Here is a 26,717-nt window from a genome sequence, read left to right on the forward strand (position 1 = left end):
TGAAATAAACAATAATTAAAGCTATAAATTAAATCTGTGATCAATAAATTCATTAATTAATTACTTTGCATAATAGTAGATAAACTGAAGGAAATTGAAATATACTGATTTACAATGTAACAATTTATTATGATGGAATGTGACTTATTCAAATGTGAATTTGTATACGAAAACCTAAGTGTCTTCCATCCACACAGCGTGATAAATATTCACGTTAGGGTGCGTGATATGATTGGTTAAAATAATATGTATGCTGCAGAAAAAGAAATACGTGCCCAGTCATGACACAAAATAAATACCAAAAAAATGGGACATGCGCACATTGTACATCCTTTACATGGTGCCCCGATGTGCTGTATTCTCGTAAAATCTCGCAGGTTTTTGAGGTCAACTTACATGATCTATTAAATTTGTTAAGGAGAAGAAAAAAAACGCATCTTTAACATGATAGTTCTCCTTGTTTACCTTTCAGTCAACCTTTGTGGTTAAACCTATTGTAATTTGTAAAACGATGAAGTTATTAAACCACGGTGTAATTTTGCAATCTCACCTAATTCGATGTGATTTTTTTTTTAGGACCAATCACGTTCAAGTATGAACTAGGAGTAACCAATATCACCCCAACAGCTGGTAGCACCGCAGGTAAGGAATTCTAGCTTCAACATTTCCAGTTCTATAAAATATATGGTGCGAACTACCATTGGTGGAGCACTGGAGTTGTAGTTTAGAATGTCTCAGGTTCAGGTTCCAATATTTCTTTTGCACTAACATTTCAAAGACGTATAGAGTCACTTTCCATGATGTTTTTTAAAGGAACGAATCATTTGCTTTTTGTTTATTTAAGTGGGTTTTTTTTTTAAGTGCACAAAAATTGCCAGAAAATCTTAAGTAGAGTGCGTAATAACCAAACATGTAGAAGTTTCAGCTAACTGCTGCTATTCATTTTGAGGAGACAGAGAAAAGATATGTACAAATTTGTTTGGTCTCGTAAAACCTGATTCTGTTGTTTAAACACACGTTTCTGGGTCAGCTTCTGGGTAATTAATACCCATGTTCCTACCTGTCCTCAATAAACCATTTCCATTTTCCAAATGCACCTCTGCAGCTTGAAATTGGCCAAATTTCAGTTCAGTATAAACACAGCAAATCTATGTACACATTTTCTTTTGTTACATATTTCCCTGTGATTTGTATAACATTTGATTTTTGTGACCATTTTTATTCAGGCGGTACCAGGGTAACCATTGCAGGATACGGCTTCAGTGAGGAATTGGAAAACACTGCTGTATTGTTTGGTTCGCAGACCTGCGTAATCGACACGATCGCTTATGACGAGATCCAGTGTGTCATTGCCATGGACACTCAGGTATTTTGTAATGAAATTAATTGCAAATAACTAGATATTTTGTGATGAAAGTAATTGCAAATATCCCCGTTATGATCTGCAAAATGATTAGGAAATTACATCTGGGGTCACTTTTATTTAAAAAATTGTCCCTTTGCAGAAAAATTGTGCAATTCTTAAAGGAATATTCCACAGTGCATGCATGATTTATTATTATTTATTTTTGGTAATGGAACCAACTCCTCAAAAGTGCCTTAGGCACTGTAGCTTGCAAGCCTGAAGAAACCTGTAGAGAGGATGAAATGAAAAGAAATTACAGTTTTAGAGATGGGAGGAATACCCCAGAAGAATATTCTCGGGAAAACTTACGGAATGCGACTAAGAACCCAGACCACATGTTGGCCCAGGCAGGATTCGATGGCAGGCGAGGAAAGTACCGCTAGCCAACCTGACTCCCCATGATAATTTCTTTCGTCTTTTATATTTGTGCTTTTACTGCTTGTCTGTGAAATGGACACACTGGCTTTGTTGGTAGGGATTAAATTAAGTAGCAGGTGTTGGAAGAACAAGAAACACATACGGAAGGATCTAAAGGTTCATACATTTCAATGGAAATTTTTCACTCGTTTTCTTGCAAAGATAAACTAGAAATTTCAATTGTTATTAAGAAGTACTAGTGGTTGAATAAGAGTTTTCATGGGGGATGTTTAACTACAAACCCTCTTCATCCTTTGCAAACATATCTCTGGTCATTTTATGTTTTTCTTGACAGTATTGACTTTCTCTTTTTTCATTTTAGGAGTCCAGACGTAAGCGTCGCTCTACTCTGGAGGTGGACCTGATCATCGTGGTGAACAGCCAGACTTTCACCGAGCAGGATATCTTCACCTTTGATTCATCCCTGACCCCAACAATCGTTGGGATCAGTCCCAATGTGTCTAGTGTGCAAGGTAATTACACAAAAATATTCTGTCGAAAAAAAATGTAAACTCGGTAATTTTAACCATATCCTGAAAACTTAGCACATTTCCAATTGAAGTCGGTAGGTTTGAAACCAACACTTTATGTTGCTTCCCCAATCGTGCTCCCCACCATCCTTCAACCCACGGTCTTCCTAGATGGCTCATTCTCTTATCTGTTTCCCAGTCTTATTTCCTGTGTCCAAGAGTCGTTTTGGACTACAGTGGAACGTCACTATACCGAACATTGGGCTATACAGAACATCGTTCTTGGCTCCCAATTTTTGTGTACAAAATGTACCGAACATTGTTGTTGAAAATTGTCAACATAAGAGTGACAAGTGGCTATTATTTCCCCAAGGAATAGAAAGGAAAAGCCACCATTGCTGTAGGTAGTAAGCTCAAAAACTGTGTAATTACATAATTCAATAGTTGGCACGTGTTCAAAGTCGTCTTTCAGTAGCCCAGGCGTGCAGGGTGAAGTTCTGAAGGGCGTTATTTGTTGAAAGTGAATACCGGAGCACCAGCAGCTTAAAATCACTATACCGAACGATCGCTATTACGAACAATTTCTGTGGATCCTGCAATGTTTGTTATAGCGGCGTTTCACTGTATAGATGCTCCCTGCCTTTTCTTAGCACTATCTACTAAAATCAAGCAAAACAGTTGGCAGATGCATAAAGCAACAGATTTGTTCAAGTTCTGGCCAAGAATTTGAGACCGTCACTCTTGATTGCCATAAAATCAATTTGTTTAACTCTTTCAGTGCCCGTGAAATTTGAAAAGTTTAACCCTAAAGTGCCCAACTTCGAGCGTTTTTGTTAATTGTTCGAAAGTCTGTAAACAAAAAAGTAAATAAGTTTTACTCACTACATTTGTTGTTGTTGCTCTCTGGTACATCCTTGGTATATTGGAAAGTCAAAAGTAGTCACAAACATAGTGATACACCCTGAAACACTGTCCTGCACACAGGGGAATTCCGCACTTTTTGCAGAAAATACGAGATTTATTGCTGCGCCCTCTCGCAAGAACTCGAATGAAAAAATAAATACAGGTCGTACATGCATGAAAATGGTACCATTAGAAAGAGCGAGAGCGCCCCTTTTTGATAACATATTTACTCTACCTCGTACATGTACGAGGTTTGGCAATTTTAAGTACGAACATTACCTCGTACATGTACGAGTTTGGCACTGAAAGAGTTAATAAACAAAACAAAATCGCCACATCAGTCATTTTTTTTTTAATTAAGGTTGTTTTAAACAGTCTCAAATCAGTCCATCACCCCCCAAAAAGAGATGAGTTTGGGATAGTGTGCTGTTTTGGAGTTTCCAAGAAATAGCTACAGGGATTGTTTTCCTGAAAAAAAGTATTCCTTGAATCCTTTGACTTAAATTTAAAAAATCTGCACTTCAAGAGTTTTGTGTAGCAAAAATCACTAGGTATCAAGCCTTGGTATCAAGAAAGGTTCATAAAATCAAACCACACAGGAGTATATTCTTTGAAATTGAGCCACACATCCTCAAACGGACACATTTTTGGAAAATTATTTTGTCTTGTTTTCTTGTAGGAGGGGGTGTTCTTGTCATCTCTGGCAGCGGCTTTGGAAGCAGCGGCGCCTCAGTAGCGATCGACGAGGTGGACTGTGCAATCATTAGCCAGGCGGACACTGAGATCAGCTGCACAATCCCTGAACACGCACCGGGAACCTTCCAGGTCATCCTGGAGGTATCTGGCCAAGGGTTTGCCGAAGCCAAGTGAGTTATTGAACTGCTGTGTGACCAAGGGATGTAGTTGAGTCCATCACAAGTCCGTACAAGTCCATCACAAGTCCTCCAGTCCCAATTCAAATCACAAGCTATTCAAGTGAGCTTCGACAAAGGCATTCCTTTCTTTTATTGATCTTCTGTCGTTTCTTTGTGACTGGACTTAATTGTGAATGGACCCGTGAATTACTTGTGACTGGACTTGTGATGGACTTCACTACATCCTGAACTCCGAATGAAGTTGTGTTGATTGTGAATTTCAATGTGTAAAGAAGCCATGATAGTGAAAGGAAAACAATTTTTTTTTAACAGATAAAAGGTTGGAAACTCCATAAATTGCAATAATGTCATTAACAACTTAGCCTTCTGTTGGTTGGTATGATTTGCTGGCTTTCCATCCAATTTTTTTCTGTGATTTTTTTTAAACAGCGGCATGAAATTCAAGTATGAGCTAGATGTAACGGGGATGTTCCCCGACCGCGGTTCTGTTCAAGGCGACACCGTGGTGACTATCACCGGTGTGGGCTTTGGCAGTAACGCCAGCGACGTCTCGGTCAGTATGGGCGGCGTAGAGTGCGCGGTGGACTCGGTGGCCAACGACAGTATCCAGTGTGTGACGACCACTTCAGAGACCACTCATTATGTGGACAACTCCGGCAAGCACCAGTGTAAGTGGTTATTGGCTTCTTTCAGTGTAGTATGCTTTGGCAGACCTCGGAAAGGACATGGTTAGGCAGTTTAATAATAATAACAATAATCATAATTTGAGAGGCTAATCATCCTTACTGGCAGCTGGGATGCTGAATTGCGAAGGACACGGCTACAACGTGGTTGGGCCGCTGGCTGGTAAAGAAGCCTATGGCCACATCGACCCATATATGACCACGGAGCACAGCCTGAGATCAAAAGTGTTTGATATTTCCAGAGGGAGGAAAATAAGAGGGCCCGGAGAAAAAGCCTCGTGGCACAGGAGAGAAGCAATGCACAACTCTACCCACATGTGATCCGTGGCCGGGATTCAAACCGGGGTCATGCCATTAGCCTGCTAGCCCCCCCCCCCCCAACTACCACCCCCCCCCCTTCAGCCTAACTTTTTTCATTTTTTTCCACTATGGCCTGTGCCGTTCAATCTCATTTTACCAGAACGCCTCACAAATATGCTGTAATTTGGTGTTAGGCTCCCTTATTCACCTTCTGTACTAGTAAAAAGACTTCATAACGGGATTTGAAAATTGAAATCGTAGGATGAGTTACTCATTATCAGACTATACCCTATCTATCTCTGATTCCATCTGCAGTGTACGGTGTGGGCTACAAGTGGGACCCCCAGGTTCTGTACATCACGGCCGGTGACGTCGTGGTGTGGCAGTGGGCCGTGCAGCAGCAGGTGACGGGTATCGGATACGCCATCATGCAGACGGCCGATGCTGATGCTGTCATGTACGATGGACAGGGATTCTACAGTGGTGCCCGGTCCTCAAACGGTAACTAAGAATTCTAGTTTCCTTCTTTCTTTCTTTTTTTGGTGAACAAAAATTCTGTTATCCTTTAACCCTTTCATTACCCCATTGTTTGCTTGGCTCTCCCCATGACCAAACTGTTTGCTCAGTCATGCGGAAATCACTAGAGCGTGAACAAAATGAGCACAAGTCCAAAACTCACTTTTTTCAACCCAGATTTTCATTGCCAAGGAGTGATTTAAATCATAAGTGTTGTGTGTAAAGTTTGTTCCTTGAACCTTACTCTTTTATGTGATGTAAAAATGTAGTCCATATGTCTAAATATAAGAATGTTATGCCTGTTTGTTCATCTGGTTCCATTTATCAAACTGCAAGACATTTCACCACATGACCAAATGGCACTCCATACCTCATTTTGTGCGTGGATACTTCTGAAGCACTTTTCTCATTTTTTTGTAATGGCAACACTATGAATAAACTACACCATTAGAACGATCCGAAAACACTCTTTCAGCTGGTATATGGTTGATGTATGGACGGCCAAACATATCAACATGCCGCCTTTCTGAAAAGTAGTGAATATATCTGTGTTGAGGGTGTTCTGTGTGTGGTTTCCTGGTCGACTAAAGTTGCCCATGGGAACCAGCAGGGGGGTTCTTCTTGTCGACAAAAGCCGCCCATGGTAAAGAAAGGGTTAAATGAGACTTTCAAACGAGACAGAGAATACGCTTCCTTTCCTGAATTTTACCTGAAGTGTGGGCTAAGCACTTGAGGTTCAAGAGAATAAATTTGCTCACTATCCTAGTGCGATTTAAAAAGTTAAGAGTTACATAATTTTATCATGCCTGTTATTTCTTGCAAACATTTAGATATTGATAGACCATGTAAATTGGAGTCACCAAAATTGAACCCCCTCCCCATTCAGCGGCTGACTAATGTTATGAAATGTAAAATGGAACGAAGTGGAATGCTAAAGTTCCTAAATATATTCTTATCTTTAGACTTAAACCCCCCTTATATCAACACCCCCCCCCCCTTTTTCTGCAAGCTAGATCTGTCCCTGTGTTTATCAAACTGTTCAGCCAAAATTTTAATTTTTCTATTATCATTGACATTGTTAAAAATACAGTACAGACTAATACCCTAGCACTAGCATTTATTATGGTACTTGCTTAATTTTCTTAGCATTTAGTAATTATCGTTGACATTGTTAAAAATACATCGGTACACATCTTTCTGAGACTAGCACCCTAGCACTAGCATTCATTATGGTATTTTTATTTTGTTAGCCATCTCTTGTTCCTGGCTTTAACCAACTTTTTTTTCGCCAACCAATAAAGTCAATTTATTTGATCAATCTTCCCCCCGAAACATGTTTTCCTCACACAGACCAGGTTAATATTGTTCAGTTACCGACAGACACGTCACAAATGGCTGACTCTTGGTTCTTCCCCTGCAGGTGCTTTTGCTTATAAGTTCTCCACCCCCGGCACATACTTCTACTCCAGCGGTCCGGTGGATGAAGACGGGACGCTGTTCATGAAGGGAACGGTCAAAGTCAACGAGCCTACCGCTACGTCAAACAAACTGTTGGTTACAGTAGCCGGGTACGACGCCCTGCACGACACTGATTCAGGTATGCTGTGAGGATCAGAGAAAACAGACAAATTTAAGTTTGCTTGATCGGTAGATGATCGTTAACCAGTTCACGCCGCATGACATGTATACCCGCAAAGGTTTTTGGAATTTGGAACGGATGATGGATAAACACGCAACGAGCGAGGCCGGAAATATCTGTCAGCGACCCGCTCACAGTGTGTTCAAATGCCAGTTTCGGCTTTGCACCTCTGCGTATACGTGTTGCCGCTGAGAAAACCAAGCCACAATTTTATGTCACAAAAAAATGCTCAAAATTCACTGCAGGCTCTATGCCGTGAAAAATTCATTCTTAAGAGCTTCCAATTGCAACCCGATATGTCTGATACATTAATTTGAGGACAATTTTAGTAAAAAAAAGATAGAAATTCATATGTTTTGACCCTGTGTCAATCGGCTTCCACGGATGTAGTGATGACATTACACATTAAGTTGATAGGGATATGTGATACGGACTTGAATTGCAAACCTACTGAAACTCTCTAATGTCGGCTTGGTATTTTCCAACTGCAGGTGTGACCGAACCAGTTAGTTCAGACAGTTGTCCGGGAAGTGACACGGCTATCCCATCATGCACCGTGCCCCCTGCAGAGCAACCAGACGATTCCAGTTTCTACTATTCCTACTGGGCTTGCAGCACGCCCATTGTTGATGACTTCAGTCCAAAAGTGTAAGTGATATCCATCTTTAATTGGCAAAATGAGACTGAAAATCATAACTTCCTGCTTTACTCTCAGACTCAGCCTCCTGATACTAGGAGTACAATGCCCATTGAGTGCATACCAAACATTCTTGGGAAAATATAGCAATCACCAACTCTTCATGGATGTTGATCGGTGGAGGACGTGGTGGGGGGGGGGGGGTTCGCCACCTTTTAAATTTAGGGATTTCATATTGTTTGTCTCCCCCCCCCCCACTGATGATCTTTTGCTCAAACAATGGGTTTAAATAATCAGAAATTGCCTCAGATTGCACCACAGAGTGTCTCTAGAATCCATACTTCCGAGGCCCTTAAGCGGGCCCCGAACCCCATACCATAGGGCTTCGCGCTTCCCATTTGCATTAGTTCTGATCAAGGCTTGTTCCTCCCTACTTTTTAGAAGTGATTGACGACCTTGTGCTGCTTATTAGCAAGACATGAGACACATTCAAAATGTGTACACAAATAGTGTTAAACTTATACAATATTTGAAATTTCAAATTGGGGATTTGACGAGCCTCCCTAATCTTAGGACAGGGTACATGCCTGATCAAGCTGAATGAACTGATTTTAGAGGTTTAATATTAAAGCAATAGTATTCCACAGTCTTTTTGTATTTACAATTCATACTTTGTCTTTGGTTTTGTTTATCAGGGGCACCCCAGACCAGATCATCAACATCACTGGAGTGGGCTTCAGCAACACACTGTGCGAGAATGAGATCTCATTTGGTGGCTACTCCTGCGTTCCCCAGTCAGCCTCCAATGTCTCCTTGACCTGCCTAGTGGACACAGCAAGCAGCATGCCGGTTGGTGAGCCTCTTGCCATCTCACTGGTTGTCAAGAACCTGGGCTTGGCGCTGATCCAAGTCCCGACACCAGCCGACCTCGGATTCACCCTCAAGCCACAGATTGACGCGCTCTCCGTGCAGAGTGGGGCGATTACGGGCGGCACAGAGATCGTCATTTCTGGAGACGGTTTTTCATCTGGCGACATAGCGGTGTGGATCGGGAACAGCGGTTGCGTGGTCCAAACGGTTGCCTACACGCAGGTGGTGTGCGTGACGACCGCCGGCAATGCGGGCAGCGCCGAGTTGCAGCTTGAGATTAACTCCCAGTGGGCTAGCTGCAACGGCGACTGCAGCTTTGAGTTCTCCGAGGCCATGACGCCCCTCGTTGACGCCATCTCCCCGACCACCGTCTCCGGTGCCAGCACCTCCATCCAGATCTTTGGCTACGGATTCATCAACGAAACATCGGACATCACCGTCACGATTGGCGGGGTCGCGTGTGTCGTCACTGCAGCCCACGATGAAGAGATTGAATGCGATGTCGGGTACGTGCCCGTCGGCGACCAAGAAATGGTCGTCAACATCGCCGGCAAAGGTGATGCGTTCTTCAACACCAGCAACATCATCAACAGTGCCATGGTCATCGATAGCATCAGTCCCACTTCCGGAAGCACCGAAGGTGGCCAGACCGTCACAATCCTCGGCAGCGGTTTCGTGGACGGGAGCACCACAGTTGACATCGACGGCGCAAACTGTGCCGTTCAGAGTGTGTCTCTCTATGAGATCACCTGCGTGACCTCTGCCCATGCGGCAGGTATTGTTGACCTCGTGGTGACCTCACAGGGTGAAGCCTATCCTGCCGTCAATTACGAATACTCGGCTTCTGAAACGCCAACGATTAGTTCAGTCTCTCCTGGCTCAGGTCAGTTTTTTTGTTAACTTTCTGTCAATATCAAAGAGATTTGTAACTTTTAAATTCATTGTTAAAGTTGTTCTTTTTTTATAAATCTCATTTCGAGATCTGTTACTATTTCGGTAATGTTGCGTCATTTGACTTTCTTCACTTTTGCAGGTGTTACTGGCAACAGCATCACAATCAGCGGCTCCAGTTTCAGCACCACCACGTCCGACGTTAGCGTCTTCATTGACGGCGTGCTCTGCACTGTCAGCAGCGCGGCCGTTGATTCTATCAGCTGCACCCTGGGACCCCACTCAGCCGGTACATACACCGTGGTGGTTAACATCGAGGGCAAGGGCCTGTCGGGAAGCGACACCATGTTTGAGTACGAGCTGACTGTGTCGTCCGTAAGCCCTATAGAAGGTGAGTTAATGTTGTTTAGGGTTTAGTTTAAAAATAATAGAATTAAGATGCAGGGATGTAGTCCAGTCCACCACATGTCATCACAAGTCCAGTCACAAGTCCAGTCATAAGTAACAGTGGATGAACAATAACAAAGCAATGCCTTTGTCAAAGCTCATTTGAATAGATTGTTGAGTTGCATGGGGACTGGAGGACTTGTGATGGACTTGCAGGGACTTGTGATAGACTTGACTACATCCCTAAGTAGAGGCTGCCAGAGCACAACTTAACTCTTTCGCTACGGAATTTAATCTACCTTTTTCGTCCCAACTGGACGTAATTAAAAGCTGAAAATTCCGCCGAGCGTCGATGTGGGCGCCGCCATCTTTGAATGTATCTCCGTAAACAAACTGCTCACAATAACCAAAAGCGCACCCCGGCCAGACGGAGAGCCGCTGGCAGCGGCTCAAACTAGGGTCAGAGGTTATACGATATAAATTATGTAGATATTGCCCACGTCATAGGGATACCCTGTTTATTCATAGCGACGCAACCGAGCCGTTGCCAGCGGCTCGCCGTAGCGAAAGAGTTAAGTTAATTTATACACGGTACATAATATTTAACATCATTCGTTAAGATGGAATTTGCGTCGGGGTGATGTAGATTCAACGTTACGTTTTGCCCTTCATCGCACCGACGCAAATTCCATCTTATGAATAGTTTCATTGCGGTATCCACTGCTAAATCAGATTCTGACTATTTCATACATTTTTTTGTTTCCAAGTTTCTTCTGTAGATTTAATTGAAGGTCACTTTGACTGGAACTGGCATTTTTTTAAAGAATCATGTCCAATAGAGTGTAGGAATTGATTAAATACATGAAAATACTGTAATTAGAAATTGCTAAATGATACATCATCTGTGGGTGCCCTTGACTTTCTAAAAAGTGTGTTCAACAATCTCTGCATCTTTACTTGAATTTTTGCTAACCTAAGGTTTATCCAAACTTGGTTTTCTTCTGGGAAACTAATAATTTGTTTTTGGCACATAAGAGATCAATAAGTGCTATTTTTGATGTTTTCAGGGAGTTTTGGTGGTGGTCGTATCCTGTCCATCGACGGCGCTGGTTTTGATGAGACAGCCGTTGTCATGGTGTGCAACAATTCCTGTCCACTCGGCAACTCCACGTCCTCCTTGATCGAGTGCGAGGTCCCTGCCAATTCAGGTCAGAGAATTTCCCTCTTTTTGAGATAAATGTTCCCAAATCTATGACGATATTGCTGTTTCTATGGCAGTTGCTTATTGCTAATCTTTGGTGTTTTTTCCCCTGTAAAAATCTTGAGTGAAGACTGCATTAAAGGGACAGTTAATTTTTCTTTAAGGCCAAAAAAAAAAAGTCTCCGGTTTCTGGTATGCGCGCACGTCGCCGTAGCCATGCGCGTCAGCAAAATGAAAAAGGTTTTTTTTCAATGAAAGATGATGTCTCTAAACCGCCAAACTCACTGGTTTGACTGGAATCCTGCTGCTGCACAATTTAAACGTGTTTTTAGATTGGGTTATGGTCGAGAATAAGCTTTATGTGGCCTCTCTGGACTCCCATATATTTGCACTAAGTTTAGTCGGACACAATTTGCAGTCATCAGCCGACATTTGACGCCAAAAACTCAGGTAAAAAAAAAGAAGCCGCGTCGCCGCACCACTTTTTGGGCAAGCTCCATACCAAAAACTGGAGACTTTTTTGGGGGGGCCTAATCAGAATGTTATTTCCGATATTATGATAATTAGACCAAAAAAACCTTTTTTTTTAAAACTTTTTATAAGAAGATAACAAGAGTTTCCAGGGTTAGTTTTTCATTTTACAACAACCACCTTGACAAATATTGGAAATTTGTTTAATGACCCTTATGCAGATTCAGTAGTCATTTAGGGCCTGTCTCAATTCATATCCGGGATGAGCTCTGGACATGTTGAGGACATTGTATCGGGTATATTAGTGGCAGGATTTTGAACAACTTCCCCCGCAATCTTCCCACAGTGAAGTTATCGGTCTTGAATGAGTCAAGCAGTTGCTGATGAAAAAGTTCCCGGAACATGTCCAGGACAAAGTGAATGATTCTACCCGTAACTTGTCCAGAACTTGTCCCCGACGTGAGTTGAGATGGGCCCTTACTCAAAATCTCAAACTTCACCATGTGTTAAGGGTTTTTCACAGATAACATTGACCACATTGGCAATTTTCTTAGCAACATTCCTAAGCACCTCCATGAAATTGAACCCTAAAATGGCACTTTTTAAAAATCTCTTCTATATCTGGCTGGTTGCAGGTAGCGGCGAAGTCGTTTGCGACGTCACAGTCACCCTGGACAGTGGGGCCACTTTTACCGAATCAGATGCCTTCACCTACAAGACTAGCCTGACGCCGGTCATAGACTCTGTGGAGCCACGGCGTGGGGGCACAGCAGGTGGAACGACCCTCAACATCACTGGATCTGGATTCGAGTAAGGGGATAATACTGTGATGGAGCAGTTATTAATGAGTGGTTTAATACCGATTAGTAGCCTGGATGCCTCTATTAAGGACTGAACTAAGGACTAAGCATTGTGGTCAAAAATCATTAAAAGTCATAATCGCTCTAACAATTTTGTCTACCATTTTGCGTTATGTCGTTGTTCAGGCCCCTTCTATGGTGTGTGTGACATGTGCGGTGTACTCAGCTGTATACCTTTCTTTCTGTTGTAAACATTCAGCACCATTTTGTATGGGCTGCCACAAGGGTGTAAATTGAAGCCGTGGTGGGCAACAGATTTTATCAAAAATTGTATATTAACACCCTCATGTGGAAAAAGAGTCATTTTTGTTAACTCTTTGGTAGTAATATTTTGTCTGCTCAATGTGCTTGGAAATACTAACACTATTCTTAATTCTTTATTTTTGCAATGTTGACCATCCATAGTTTGCCAAACCATAGCAGTACTTAGCAAAAAGTGTCAGCCACTGGACCTGGCAAAGAAAGGTCTATAGACTAATTCGGCAACAGCTATTTTCTGTGGTGGCGCCATGCAGGCACATGCGAATTGCTCTCAGGTAGTAGGCATGCACTCCGGGCTCCTTCAACCAATGGGGCCTCCAAAATGCGAGCACATTGTCTTTAAGAAGGCGTGTGGCGTGCACACGGAGGTGGGACCACCGCAAAAAATGGCTTCTAATTTTGTTTTACACAATGGTCCATTTACACAATAGTTCATTTTGCTCAGTCCTAGCCAACACATGCAACATATGTACTACATGTTCTACATAACCCCAAAGGACCGACACACAAAGGGAGAACAACAGATCCTTTCAGTCCTCGGGCATTGGGTCTTTTGTTCAAAATGGTCCTCTGTAGTAGGTTCTTGTGCTTAGTCTATGGAAGAGTGTTATATTACAGGGACAAAGGGAAACACAAAGCATTGTCCTCGGGAGTATAGTAACACAAGAGTGTGTGCATGTGGCATGGAGGGGAGGATCCAGAGACCCGAGGTTCAAATCAACCTTTGTTATTACAAATATTATTTTTCACATTTTACAGGTCATCTGGTAACGTTGTAACAATCGGAGGGTCAGCCTGCACCGTCCAATCAGAATCCACCACCGAGATCATCTGTGAGACCGGGGCTCACAGCCCGCCGGAGATGACCAAAGTCCGAGTTGAGGTCGGAAGCAACGGTATCGCGACCCAGGTAATCTTTTTTTTTTAGTTTCACCTCTAAAAATTGATTCGTTTTTTTCAATTGCTGCTTTCTTAGAAATATAAAAGTTATTCATTTTTGAATGAGAAATCGAACAAAAAAAAATCCACAGACAGTTAGTTATTGAATTATTTCTTCACAAAAATCAAATTATTGGCTTCCTGACAATAATTCAGTTTTCGCAGGGCGAGTTCATATGTGCACAAGAAAATAAAGTTCCTTCTTCAGAGAGTTGCAGAGGCCTAAACCAGAATAGAGTAGTATTTTTGGTAAAATATACATACAAATAGCAATCCGCACTAATGACATCACTTTTGCTCCGCGTTGTACGCACGCATATCTTGGATGTCAGACAAACTTTCAAACAATCACACACGCGCGTGCATGCACACCTAGCCGCATAATTTGCATAGAAACTGTGTTGCAAACGCGTGTAATCTTCAAACGAGAAGTTCGTAAAGGATGTTTACAACAAAAAGGGATGGATCTGCGATTTATTGTCGGTAACCACGTCGCAGGCCCACAGACATGATCATTTCTAAACCTGGCATTTGTATAATTCTGGACACTAGGAGTATGTAATCAAAATTTCAGCCTCTATCAGGTAAAAATACGAACAAAAAATGCGGTATAATTTTTGTGCCATGGTTCTCCCTGGACGTCATGCTTGTCTGAGATCCGGGTACTTGCCAAACGCTCAGCTTCGTGCGGAGTGCTATTGAAAAGTTGTTAGGAGAAAAAATCTTGTTTTAAAGAGCTCAGGGTATACATCTTTAATGCGTGAGGACTATTTTGAGAAATGTCTGATTGTTTTCCAGTAATATGTAAATAATTGTTGACCTTTTAGGACAATGCCGATTTCTACTACATTGATGTGTGGTCCTCTCGCTACACCTGGGGTAACCAAGACCCGCCAATAGCGGGCGACTTTGTCATCGTCCCGGCCGGCCAAACCCTGCTCCTAGATGTCACCACCCCCATCCTGAAGATGCTTCTCATCCAAGGTAAAATTCCTCTTCTACCCATAAAAATCACGAAAATGACATCCTATTTTTCACACTCATTTTTAATACATGTATAAACTAAATAGAGATATAAAGCCTATATGCACACTGTTACTGTTTAGGTCAGAAAAGTGAATGCTGCTTGAAACTTCACGCAAATGCAAATTTGATATTGAGAAATATTTGCAGTCGGAAATGAAGTTTTGAGTTTGTTTATTTTGTGTTCCCTTTGTGCTCGAAGTCACCCTTGTGTTAAGGTGCCTTTAGAGGGATCCTAGCACAATCTTTCTCAAAGCAAAATTTAGCCCAATAATTGGGCAGTATGAAATAATTGAACTACCGTGCTGATTGTTTTTCATTATGACAACAAAAAGTCTACATTTTTCAATTCTCCAGTTCTTACACACGGAATGGTGTCTAGTCTGAAGTAAAAATGTATGCTCAGAGAGCTTACTGTCTGAACTTATCAAAACTGGCAAGTAAAGGCATTACAGAAAATAAAAAAACCTGTGCCCTAAAAATGCGGGATGGGTCATTTGATCCCCCTCGCCTTGACTACTGTCCTGGAATTGGTCCATAAAGAGAAGGAGCAACGCAGTGGCAACACAGAAGAAACGGAATCGCAATTTTTATCCCTCATTTCAGGTGGTCAGGTCATCTTCGATGAGGCCGACATTGAGCTCCACGCCGAGAACATCCTGATCGTCGACGGCGGCCTTTTGCAGGTGGGCACAGAGGAAGAACCCTTCCAGCATGAAGCCACCATCATGATGCACGGCCACGTCCGCTCCCAAGAACTGCCGCTGTTTGGCGCTAAGACCCTGGCTGTCCGGAATGGGACCCTGGACCTGCACGGTAAGCTGGATCCCAGTGGGCTTCATGCAAGCAATGTTGTGGAAGTTGTGAATCAGGTTTTTGGATCAAGGGTGAAAAATCTGGTAGTCATTTTGTGAAAAGAATGACATGATTTCCTTCGTGAAAAAAGTTTGAAAGTGGGATGGAGATGCTAGTAGAGGCAGTGAAATGACACTTCCAATTCTTTAAAAGATATTGACAACGGGGCAAGTTTTTGGTCTAATAAATAATTCATTCATTTATTCCTGGGCCACTCCAGTGCCGAGTATTGGCTCAACAATTAGCTTTACTGTTATTGAAAATTTACAAACAAGACATTGAATTGTCCTCCTTGGACCCTTAATCTTTTTACTAATTATTGAGACCTGTCCATTTTGTATTTACTTATATTTTGTTGCGTCAGTGCAACAAGGTCATAATTCGATTCTGCAACAAAGTCGTGTTTCATGCGAATATGCTCTGTGCAACAAGTTCATATCTCGCGTGTTGTGACGTCCATTGACTATGTGTGTACATCTGGGTTACTTTAGGCGAGCTAAAACCTTTTGACATGGAAAACTCATATTTCATGTACATGACGTTACAAGCTATTTTAGGAGGTACGACCTTGTTGCACGGACACAACAATTTATAGTAGTTGCTGTCAACAAGGCTAGATGTCACTTATCGTTAGAGACTAAAAAAACCCCAGAAAAACAGAGAAACAAATGGACATACTTAAACAAAATGTGAGACACCCCCTTACATAACACAAGACAATGGTGCTAAAAAGCCGTTTCCGAGTCATACTCGGAGTGAATTTGTGATGTCATCATTTTCTGCATGACCTGAATCCATTTCAACTCCAGCAATTTTCACACAGTGAGTGTTCACATTGCATTCGCAAGACATGCGAACCATCCTGAAATTCTCCTACGCGTTTTGTCTCTCTGTCATCCAGGCAAGCCGGTACCCATCACATGGACACGTCTGGCCCAGACATCGGCTGCAGGAGCTACCCGGATGGTCCTGGAGCAGTCAGTCACCTGGAAGGCCGGGGATCAGATCGTCATCGCGTCCACGGGGCATCGGCACAGCCAAATCCAGAACGAGTTCCTCACAATAACAGGTTCGCAAGCCAAATTTTCTTTGAGACTTCACAAACTTGTAGATATTGTGTTAAAAAAAACCTCTACCCCTCCCGGTTCAAAGAATGCATTGTTTTATGGCTTCGAAATCGAAATGCATTGTTCCTAATTCCTAAGATCCTAATGTGTACTCCCAAAAACCTTTGGATTCGGGGGAGAAACAGTCCAGGTCTGTCAAATTGCATCAAAATGTCATTATGCCTAACTACATTATTGAATTTCTTTAACGGTAATCCCAAAGTCTGGATTTTGATGGATTTTAAAGGATTCTGGACTACAGAGCCCAGGCACTACTCCTTTATATCAGGCTTGATGTCCCAACAAAAATAATCTGTCATATTCAAACAGTGCAACAGTGTTGGATTTAGTTTGATTCTGGGCATAGCTCCATAACCTTATCAAGGGAAATTGAGAACGTAAGTTTTTGACGAAACCCATAGAATGTTATTTAAAAGTAATTCTGCTTTAAGATTAAGAAGGCATAATCTTTTCCAAATGCTTTTGTCACAGCTGTTTCCGTGGACGGAACCGTCTTGGACTTTGAGCCCGCACTGGAGTACGAACACTACGGCTTCACCCAAGTCGTTGAGGGCGTTGTGCTGGAAATGCGCGCCGAGGTCGGGATGTTGACCCGAAACGTCAAATTCAGGGGATCAGTCCAAGATGAATGGACGGAGACCATCGAGGCCTGCCCACATGAGTTTGACACAAGTAGGTTATGCCAAAATCTGATTTATAAAGTTAAAGCTTGGTATGTGTCATTTGCCGCGACAATCTGAGAGAGAAGACTCAAAAATTATAATCTGAGATTTCTACTGTGCTGGGATGCAGCAGACAAAGAGCTTTCTTATGGTATTTTCTGACTTTTGAAAGAGTTGATTGTGATGGTTTGTTTGTCTTTGTCTTTTAGATCAATTTGCTACTCAGACCTGCTTCCTGGGCCGTTTTGGTGAGGAAACGGGAAGCGACCAGTTTGGCGCCCAGATGATGCTGTTTGCCAGGTACCAGGATGAACAACTGGTCACCGGTCGCATTGAGTATGTGGAGGTCACCCATGCAGGTCAAGCTTTCCGCCTTGGCCGCTACCCGATCCACTTCCATCTCAACGGCGACGTGTCGGGATCCTACGTGCGCGGTTGCGGCATCCACCACACCTTCAATCGCGCGGTCACCATCCACGCTGTACATAATCTCCTTGTGGAGCACAACGTGGCCTACAACATCATGGGCCATGCCTACTTCTTGGAGGATGGCATTGAGACAGGCAACATCATCCAGTACAACCTGGGTGTCTTCGTCCGTTCCAGCAGCAGCTTGCTGAACGTAGACATCACTCCGGCCACCTACTGGGTCACCAACCCTGACAACATCATCAGGCACAATGCGGCAGCCGGAGGCTCACATTTCGGCTTCTGGTACAACATGCCCACCCACCCTGCCGGTCCGTCGTTCACTTCGTCCATCTGTCCCCGCAACGTCCCACTGGGAGAGTTCCGGAACAACTCGGCTCACGCATTTGGCTGGTACGGCATCTGGATCTTCCCGACCTACCACCCTAAAGTGGGCGGGGGCTGCAATGCCTGGGAGGATGAACCGGCCAAGTACTACAGCCTGTACGCCTGGGAGGTAGAGCGTGGCGCAGAAGCAGTTCAAGTCGGTGCCATCCAGTTCCACGACTTCGTGATCTCGGATGCGGACAAGGCTGGAGTGGAGTACCAGACTATCAGTGCCCCTTGGGGTGACTCCCTAGTGAAGGACCTGACAGTGATAGCGTACAGCAACATATCCGAGGCCAACAAAGCCAGTGAGTGTACGCAGGCAGGCATCCACGCCCCTAAAGGGGACGGCCTGACCGTAGATGGCACCAAATTCATCAACTTTGACCAGTCCCGCTGCGCTGCCTTCCGAGCCTGTGCCCACTGCAAGGTGGACCAGGGGGGCTTCTCGTTCCGCACCCAGGGGCTGGAGTTTGTTAACTCTCCAAACAAAGTGGCCTTCCAGTGGCAGCATGAGTGTTGGATCGATGACTTGGATGGGACTTTCAGCGGAACAGCAAATTACATAGTCCTCCCGAAAAACCCCAACCTTCCCCCTGACCACTGCAGCCAGGAAGCCACCTACAGTCTTGGCTTTCCAGGCTCTCACTGCGACACAACGATCCGTCTCCATCGATTCTCCTTCAACAACCCTCTGCCTTCCTCTCTGCTGTACAAGAACACCCTGTTCACCAACGAGCATGGCACTAGCAGCATCCCCTACCACAAGAAGCGTCTCACACACCCCATGGGATGGATGATCACCCTTATCGAAGGCGACAACTACAACATGATCTTTGAAAATGTGGATCATGTCACCAACATCTCCTACACTGGGACCTTCTACAACTTTGACGATGGTGACTTTGTGTTGATCAACCACAACTTTACGCAGAGGCCTGATAAGTTTGCAACGATTGGCGTCATAAAGAACAGCACTGAGAGTGTACCGACGTATGCCGCAGACGACAATGGAGACTGGCACTTTGACAATGACACCAGGATACTTAGCTACATTGGTATGCACAGATTTTTTTTCCCAGAGTTTTGCACTGATGAAATTGTTTCAAGTCAGTCTGGTGCAGTAGTTTAAAGAGCAAAAATAAATCATGGCGTACTTTCAGGAAGTAAAGATAGATTTTACAAGAAAGCATTGGTGAAAGTGATTGAGTTAAACAACTTTGTTTACACATTCTAGGCATATTTTACAGATGTGAACCTCGCATTTTGTGATCAGAAATAGTAAAAAGTTCAAGGAAGTTTTCAGAAGAGCGTGTGTCTCTAATGGTGAACAGTCTACGCTGTTCAAAACACTGAGTCCACACAGCCTTTTTTTTTAAACCACACATGACTGAGAAATGACACCAACTTTTGTAGTAAGGAATTAATTGCTTCAATAGGCCACTCTCAATTGACGTCGCTTCCTACAGATTACCACATGCATCGACATTTGGGCATCAAATGTCCGTGACACTTATCGGCTGCGCCGTATTTCAAAGAAATTTTTAGCAACGTGTGTGCGTGTTTTAATAGAACATTTTGAACACTGTGCGCACATGCACCTGATGAACATGCAGTTGTAATTTTCCTACAAAGATGGCTGTCTATGAGAGGGGACTATGTAACGAAAGTAACACAATGCTCGTTCATTTTTGAGCTGTAACGGTTTCTTTCAGGGAGTAATTTCTTTTATAATATAACTTTCAATTACATAGCCTATTTAACACATTGTACCACTTGAAGCATATTTCATTGCTATGCCATGTTCTACTAAAATATGTACAAAAGCTTTTTTTTCTTGCACTTTAAGTAAAAATTTGTACAGGCAATTTGGAGGCAACCAAATATATTTGAAGTCCAAGGAACTCTCTCAAACTCAAAAACAAGAGTACATTTTTTTCCCAACAGTTTTAAGGAAATTCCTTAGAACAATACATGGAATTAAAATTCGCCTTTCGTTTTCTCCAAAACAATTGTAACTGTAAACTGTCTCATGTGTCATGGTCCTAATTACTCTTTACACAAAGATTTCGATGATCAGAAACCACTCCTCACTGATACAACGTTTGTATAATTTTGCTCCACTTCATCCAGTGTCGGGCAAGGGCGAGTCTGAACCTGTCAACCGTAACGTTGACCTGGACGTCTACCAGTGCTTCTACAAGGATTGCCTGCGGCCGGTGCCTGAGATCCCCGAACCACCCCCTGCAGGCCGACCGCTGGACGCCCGCTTGTGGTCTGACACCGCGTCCTGGGATGACGTCGAGGCAGGCTGGAGCGGGGCCTTGAACGGAACAGTCAACAACGTCATGATCATGCCTTGTGAGTTAGGTTGCCATGGCCAACATTTATACTTTTAGCAGTTTTTAAGTACCCATTTAGAGCACATGGAATATTATGCATTCTCTTTGGGAAGTTTGAAAATGAGAATGCTGCAAACTTCAGACTTAGACTGGAATGACCTGAAATATACAAATTTTAAAAAATGGTTTTAACGTTTTTGTACTAGCAAGACCTTTCGCAAAGGCAAAGGTCTTGCTTGTACCATGGGCCTTAGGCCATTTAATTTCCTTTGGTTTAATGCACATGTGTATATTGTGTTTTCAAACAAAAACAGGTCATATTTTCCATCAAACTATCATTTGTTTTACAACACAACCTTAGGGAAGCTGGTAGTTTCTTGTGAAACCTTTTACATCATTTTTAACGTTACTTACTTGTATTTTAAATACATTGCTTGTTAATATCAAAATTAAATGGTGTCATACTTTACAAGTTGTAATTGTTTAAGGAATGAATCCATCAGAACTTGTTTTACAATGTTATACGTTGTATTACATCGTGTTCACTGCTTGGTGAATCCATGAAACTAAACTGTATGGGCTTTTTTGGGCAATGTAAAGAACAACACTCATCTCGTTTTGGAACAGGAACTCATCATTTAAATCAAGTTTACCAAACTCTTGCGTGACAACATAAACACAGATGGAGTAGAACTATAATCCTTACACTATTCTTATGTTCCTACCCCCCCCCCTCCTGTAGCGATCTGGATGGTCGCGGACGTCCAGCTCCCTGTCATGAACAAGCTCTTCATCTATGGTGGCCTGGAAATCGAGGACAGTCAAGACAACAAGATAGAGGCCACCTACATCCTAATCCAGGGAGGCCGCTTGGTCATCGGATTCAGCGAGTCTAATCCCTTCCAGCATGACATGAAGATCCTGCTGAACGGACACCACTTCACACCCGACCAGCCCCTGCCCAATGGGCCCAACCTGGGCTCCAAAGCTCTGGGTATGTATTGGTCTCCTTTGTTCCAGGTGTTCATGTGCACCCCACTTTACAACAACAAAAAAAAACATGTGAGAGTGTCTCTTTGAAACTAATGAGTCTCTTGAATCAATCGCGGCAGAATGCTTCTGGGATTGTATCCACAGATGGGTTAAAAAAAGTGTAAACATTTCAAAACGTTGAGCGGCAAATTTTGATTTTTTTCTAGATAAGTAGAAACTGTTTAAACTGTTTCGTAATAATGACTGAACAGAGTCTGATTTTTAACAAGAATTTTGAGGCAGAGAATTTTGGTATGGAACACTGACATCTGTAGGTATTATTCTGCTTTTGTTTTGTTATGTTGCAGCAGTGTGTAGGTATTTAGAGACAATTCATGATTATCAATGGTATTATTCGATGCCCTCTCCTTTTAAGGTGTATTTGGTGGTCTGGACATCCACGGCAAGAACCACAGCGTTTACTGGACCCAGCTATTGATCACCGTCAACCCAGGTGACAATACCCTGACCGTCAGGGATCAGACAGACTGGCAGGTAGGGGACGAGATTGTGGTGGCCACTACCTCCTACGAAGCCTGGCAGACGGAGACCTTTGTGATTGAAGCTGTCACCGATCCCTCTACCTTCCAGATCAACGGGAGCTTTGCCTACAAGCATCTGGGTAAATCAGCTTACTCTCTCGCGCAGTGAAATCTAGGGTTCTCCAATTAGTTCGTGCAGGCACTATGGCTTGAAAGCCTGAAGAAACCTAACGATAGAAGAAAGTGCAGTTTTAGAGGTTGGAGAGAACCCCCACAATGATATTCAACGGGATAGAGCCCAGAATCATGCTACAGTCCATCATTTGCAGCTATCTGAAAAGTAACTGACGTAATTATTTTTGAAAAACATACTTGGTTGAAAGATAGTAAGGGGACTAAACTCCCTGCGAAGTGCGCGCAAGCACTGGCACGACGCACACACGCGCAGTTGCTATAATTCGTCGGATCAGTGCGCGACGTCGCATATAGCTGCAATCAGCTCAGTGAGAACATGTCTCGGACTCTGAATTCAAGCCCAATTCAAAACATGATTCAGCAACTTTTGATTTGAAATCGAGATCCTAGAATGTTGTTCTTCTCGAAATATACAGCATTCACTGAGCTGAAACTTCATCAGGTTAGTTGTTCAGCACCCTTCTTTAGATTTTGAGCACTTTTGTTGCTTCAAACTAACAAAATGCACACATTACAAATGATGGACTATACCTTTATAACCCAATCCACGTCTTGTTCTGGTTGGCGTGTGAACCTCAGTCAAGCAGGTGAAGGGCAGGATCCAGACATTTCCAAAGAGGGGTGACTGGGGTGTAGAATTTTCCAAGATTTTCCAAGGAGGGTGGGGATGGTGGGGTTAATCAGGTGTTGCATTCAAGACCATAAATATTCCAGTCCTAATCAGTCCATCATAAGTCAATCACTAGTCGATTTTCTCAGTTTCAGTCGCGTGCCATTCAAACAAACTTTGACAAAGGCATTCCTTTGTCGTTATTCGTCCTACGTTATTCGTTGAGGTATTAACTTTGTGATAGACTTGCGATTTGAATTGTGAAGGGCTCAACATCGGCTCTGATACCCTAGCAGTCAAGATGGTAATCCTTACTTTTAGGACCCCTTTCCTATATAAGGTTAAAAGACTCACCAAAACAGCTGACTATGACACTCAAAAGTGACATTCTGATATTTATTGACACATTTGAACATTTGGCAATGACACCTCTTGAATATCAGCAGGTTTGATTTTGTAGAAAGAGGGCAGGGTTTTGATTTATGAGGGGTTAAAGACGACGATGACAAACAGAAAATAAATTTAAGAAGCAAGATGGCGAACTGCAAAAAAAGGTAGGAAAGTCACATTTTCTTTGAAAGTGCTTTCAAAATTATAACTAACATGAGTTTGTCTGAAGAAAAAAGACTTCTTTAGCCTGCAAAAGTCACTTTGGTACTGGACAGTCATCTGCAAAAGTCAGTTTAGAACAGAACTCGTACAAAATAGAGGTGTCCTAAAAGTAAGGATTACCGTCAAGATTGCAAATGGTCTGATTTGGACATTACAACAAAGGTCATTTCTGTCATTCTTTCTTTTTTTTCTGATTGTTTCTATACAGCTGACTACAATTCAGACTACGTCATTGCAGCCGAGGTGGGTCTCCTGACTCGTAACATCAAGATTGAAGGCAACGACTACGCTGATCTCTTTGAAGAGTCCTACGGAGCTCGCGTCCTGGTTGGACGATTCTTCCAGGATGGCGTCCAGTACAAAGGTAAACATCAGTGAGGTCTCAGGTGCAGATTCAGTCTGAGGGGTGGGGTCTAAAAAAAAAAACACCTGCTCTGTCACACACGCAAAAATAATTCCTGGATCCGCCCCTTGGGGGGGGGGTCATTGTACTTGTACTTGTGGCCTTAATATAAGCAAGACACTTCATTACAACTGTGCCTGTTGAAAAATGTAGCAGTGACTGCCGAAATATCTTGCAGTATGGTGGTACTCGTACTGAAAATTCTTGGTACTCGGACTTAAATTATATTACCCTTGACTTGTAGACACAACTACAGGGTGAGTAAAAAAAAATAACAAATTCCAAATGTCGGGACCATTGTTTTAGTGAAGTTCTGCATCCCATAGTTCAAAATATGGGATATGAAAGCCAAATTCATTAGCTTTCTTTTAGTCTAAAAATCATTCAAATCACTTACGTACTTTTAAAGTTACAGAATTTTAAATACAACCACCGTTTTAAAGTTCTGTCCACGGATCAACAGAAGTTAAGTGTTCTTTCAGCAAAACGAAAACAAATCACATGAATTGTTTTCGTTTTGCTGAAAGAATGCACATCTTGTTTTGTGATCCTTGGACAGAACTGTAAAAACGGTGGTTGTGTTTACAATCCTGTAACTTAAACAGTACATGAGCGATTTGAATGATTCTTGTACTAAAAGAAAGCTTATGAATTGGGCTTTCATATCCTAGATTTTGAAAGTGCTACATGCAGAACTTCACTAAAACAATAGTCCAGACACTTGGGTTTCACTTTTTTTGACTCGCCCTGTACATGGTGTTACCGCAAACCAAAGCTTTATCACTCATTAATTTCTTTCCCTGGTCATTCCCTCAATGGCAGGATATGCCCGTATCTCCAATGTTGAGTTCTTCCACTCGGGCCAAGAAGGTTGGTCAGATTTCTTCGACCCCCGCTACTCGCTGGCCTTCCTGGATGTGGGCGAGATCACCGATGACGCGCCCTCCTCCGTCTGGGGCTGCAGCTTCCATAACGGCTTCAGTCCGGCCATTGGCGTGTTCGGGACCGACGGGCTGGTCATCGAGGACAACGTGATCCATCACACCGTCGGATCAGGTGCGGCATTTATAAATTACAATTTCTTCTGTGGTGGGGAGGGAGGTAGAGAAAAGGGGTTGTGAAATTCAGTGGTTCTTGAGTAGGGAGTTGCAAAATGAGAAATTTTTCCTGAAACCTTAACTTTTGATTTCCTATTCTTCATAAATACAAATATGTACAACAGCAAGAAGATTAAACTAGTGGTAGTCCTGAAGTGCTGGAATTGTCAACTAAATAAAAAAAGTTGCAACTCTAAGATCTGGGGGAGGGTATGTTCAAATTGCCCCGTAACTATCAATTACAAAAGAAAATTTGCAACTTAAGGTTGGGGGTTGGGGGATGTTCACTTTGCCTCTTCTTCCTCCTCCGGATATTCCTCTGGTACAGTCAAGAAAGTTAAAGGGGGAAATTATGTCACTGAGTACTGCAAATCTTGAAAGCTCACCACCCGAAAATTCACGTGTTGCATCTTTAAAGAATTTGCCTCAAATTAAAAACTGACAAAGTTTTATGTATCTTACTGGCCAATCCAGAGGACTGGGAAGTGGAAAACTTAAACGAATCAAATAAGTCTGTTCGATATTCGTTTATTTTTAAATCTCGATATCATGAACAAAATATCGCGATATCCGATATTTTTGTGATGACGTCATTTTTCCATTCATGGAACAATGGAATAATAAAAAAACACGCTTGAACTGAAGTCACCACGTACTGTATCATGAGAGCTGCGTAAAATAACCCGATGGTCCACAAAATGTCCACAACAAAATCGGCTGGTATTTTTATACTAGTCTCATAAACTTTGCCAAGTAGAAAACAAATTCCACATTCAAAAATGGTATCACAGTTTGCGCGTACGCCTGGTTTAAAAGACTGTCTGGATTGTGTTGTGTGAACCGCGTAGAAGACGCAAAATCCAATGCGCGTACGTTTATGGTTCCGCCCCTTAATAGGTAAGAACCTTGCAGTAAGAGTAAATTTATTGGGTTTTTTTTTAGTGGGAGTGCTTTGGCGGCATGTTTTGCACGCAAGTAGTGACATTGTTTACTGAAGCAATACTACAAAAGGATATCGCGATATTTTTCGGCATATCCAATTTCGCGATATTCCGATTTAAAGTGAATGATACGATTTTCGATATGAAAATAACATTGAAATATTGTGAAATATCCTCATATCGAACAGGCTAATAGAATCAACGAGAAGTTGTCCCAATTTTCTTTTTTTGTGTCGTTTTGTAGCCATCATTGTTCGGGACAACAACCAACAGCTCATTCACAACCTGGTGACTCTGGTTGTCTTCCCTGGCACCTACCAGAACCGTTTTGAGAAAGAGAACCTGGAGTGGAATGCAGGCATTGAGGTGGACAGCGCCGGCAAGGTCCTGCTGGTCAACAACACTGTGGCCGGATCAGAGAGGGTGCGTAGCTTCTTACCAATCATCATTTTGAAGTTATCAGTTCATTTCGTTGGGTGCGTGGAAGAAGGTCGTTAGGGCAAAAAAAAATGGGTCAAAATGTCAATTGCATTTTTTTGGGTAATTGATAAAGAATGGAAATATCTTTCATTTGCTATACATATTTTTGTCTCAAGGGGTCACGTCAAAAAATGACGTTAGTAAATGTATGAAAAAGAGGGAAGGTTTTCATTATTTTTTCCCAGACAAATTGATGTTAGCATGTAATATTAATATCACAAAATATGTTCAAAGTGTATTAACGTCCCACGGAATCGGGTAGGTACATGTAAAGCCAAGTGTATTCCCAGTCAGTGGCGGCGCCAGACTCTAAAATTTTGGGGGGCAATTGGGGGG

The 26,717-nt window shown here is 42.6% G+C and overlaps 1 protein-coding gene across 2 annotated transcripts in view; it reads left to right on the top strand.

Moving 5' to 3' along the window:
• LOC119739628 (fibrocystin-L-like) overlaps positions 1 to 26,717 on the top strand; it is a 95,168-nt gene that overhangs the window by 44,720 nt on the left and 23,731 nt on the right. For both annotated transcript variants that reach the window (XM_038214619.1, XM_038214618.1), the window contains exons 26-49: positions 577 to 642; positions 1,227 to 1,366; positions 2,145 to 2,295; positions 3,875 to 4,061; positions 4,500 to 4,738; positions 5,369 to 5,554; positions 6,990 to 7,166; positions 7,700 to 7,856; positions 8,541 to 9,598; positions 9,749 to 9,997; positions 11,061 to 11,201; positions 12,301 to 12,475; positions 13,546 to 13,696; positions 14,553 to 14,709; positions 15,355 to 15,564; positions 16,505 to 16,672; positions 17,202 to 17,402; positions 17,602 to 19,245; positions 20,321 to 20,548; positions 21,272 to 21,523; positions 21,938 to 22,183; positions 23,669 to 23,824; positions 24,686 to 24,919; positions 26,146 to 26,324. In XM_038214619.1, the coding sequence (XP_038070547.1) occupies positions 577 to 642; positions 1,227 to 1,366; positions 2,145 to 2,295; positions 3,875 to 4,061; positions 4,500 to 4,738; positions 5,369 to 5,554; positions 6,990 to 7,166; positions 7,700 to 7,856; positions 8,541 to 9,598; positions 9,749 to 9,997; positions 11,061 to 11,201; positions 12,301 to 12,475; positions 13,546 to 13,696; positions 14,553 to 14,709; positions 15,355 to 15,564; positions 16,505 to 16,672; positions 17,202 to 17,402; positions 17,602 to 19,245; positions 20,321 to 20,548; positions 21,272 to 21,523; positions 21,938 to 22,183; positions 23,669 to 23,824; positions 24,686 to 24,919; positions 26,146 to 26,324 (6,752 nt within the window). The remainder of the gene's footprint in view (positions 1 to 576; positions 643 to 1,226; positions 1,367 to 2,144; positions 2,296 to 3,874; positions 4,062 to 4,499; positions 4,739 to 5,368; positions 5,555 to 6,989; positions 7,167 to 7,699; positions 7,857 to 8,540; positions 9,599 to 9,748; positions 9,998 to 11,060; positions 11,202 to 12,300; positions 12,476 to 13,545; positions 13,697 to 14,552; positions 14,710 to 15,354; positions 15,565 to 16,504; positions 16,673 to 17,201; positions 17,403 to 17,601; positions 19,246 to 20,320; positions 20,549 to 21,271; positions 21,524 to 21,937; positions 22,184 to 23,668; positions 23,825 to 24,685; positions 24,920 to 26,145; positions 26,325 to 26,717) is intronic.

The sequence above is a fragment of the Patiria miniata genome, unplaced genomic scaffold (genome assembly GCF_015706575.1).
Source record: "Patiria miniata isolate m_02_andy unplaced genomic scaffold, ASM1570657v1 HiC_scaffold_4, whole genome shotgun sequence".
In the NCBI taxonomy this organism is placed as follows: domain Eukaryota; kingdom Metazoa; phylum Echinodermata; class Asteroidea; order Valvatida; family Asterinidae; genus Patiria; species Patiria miniata.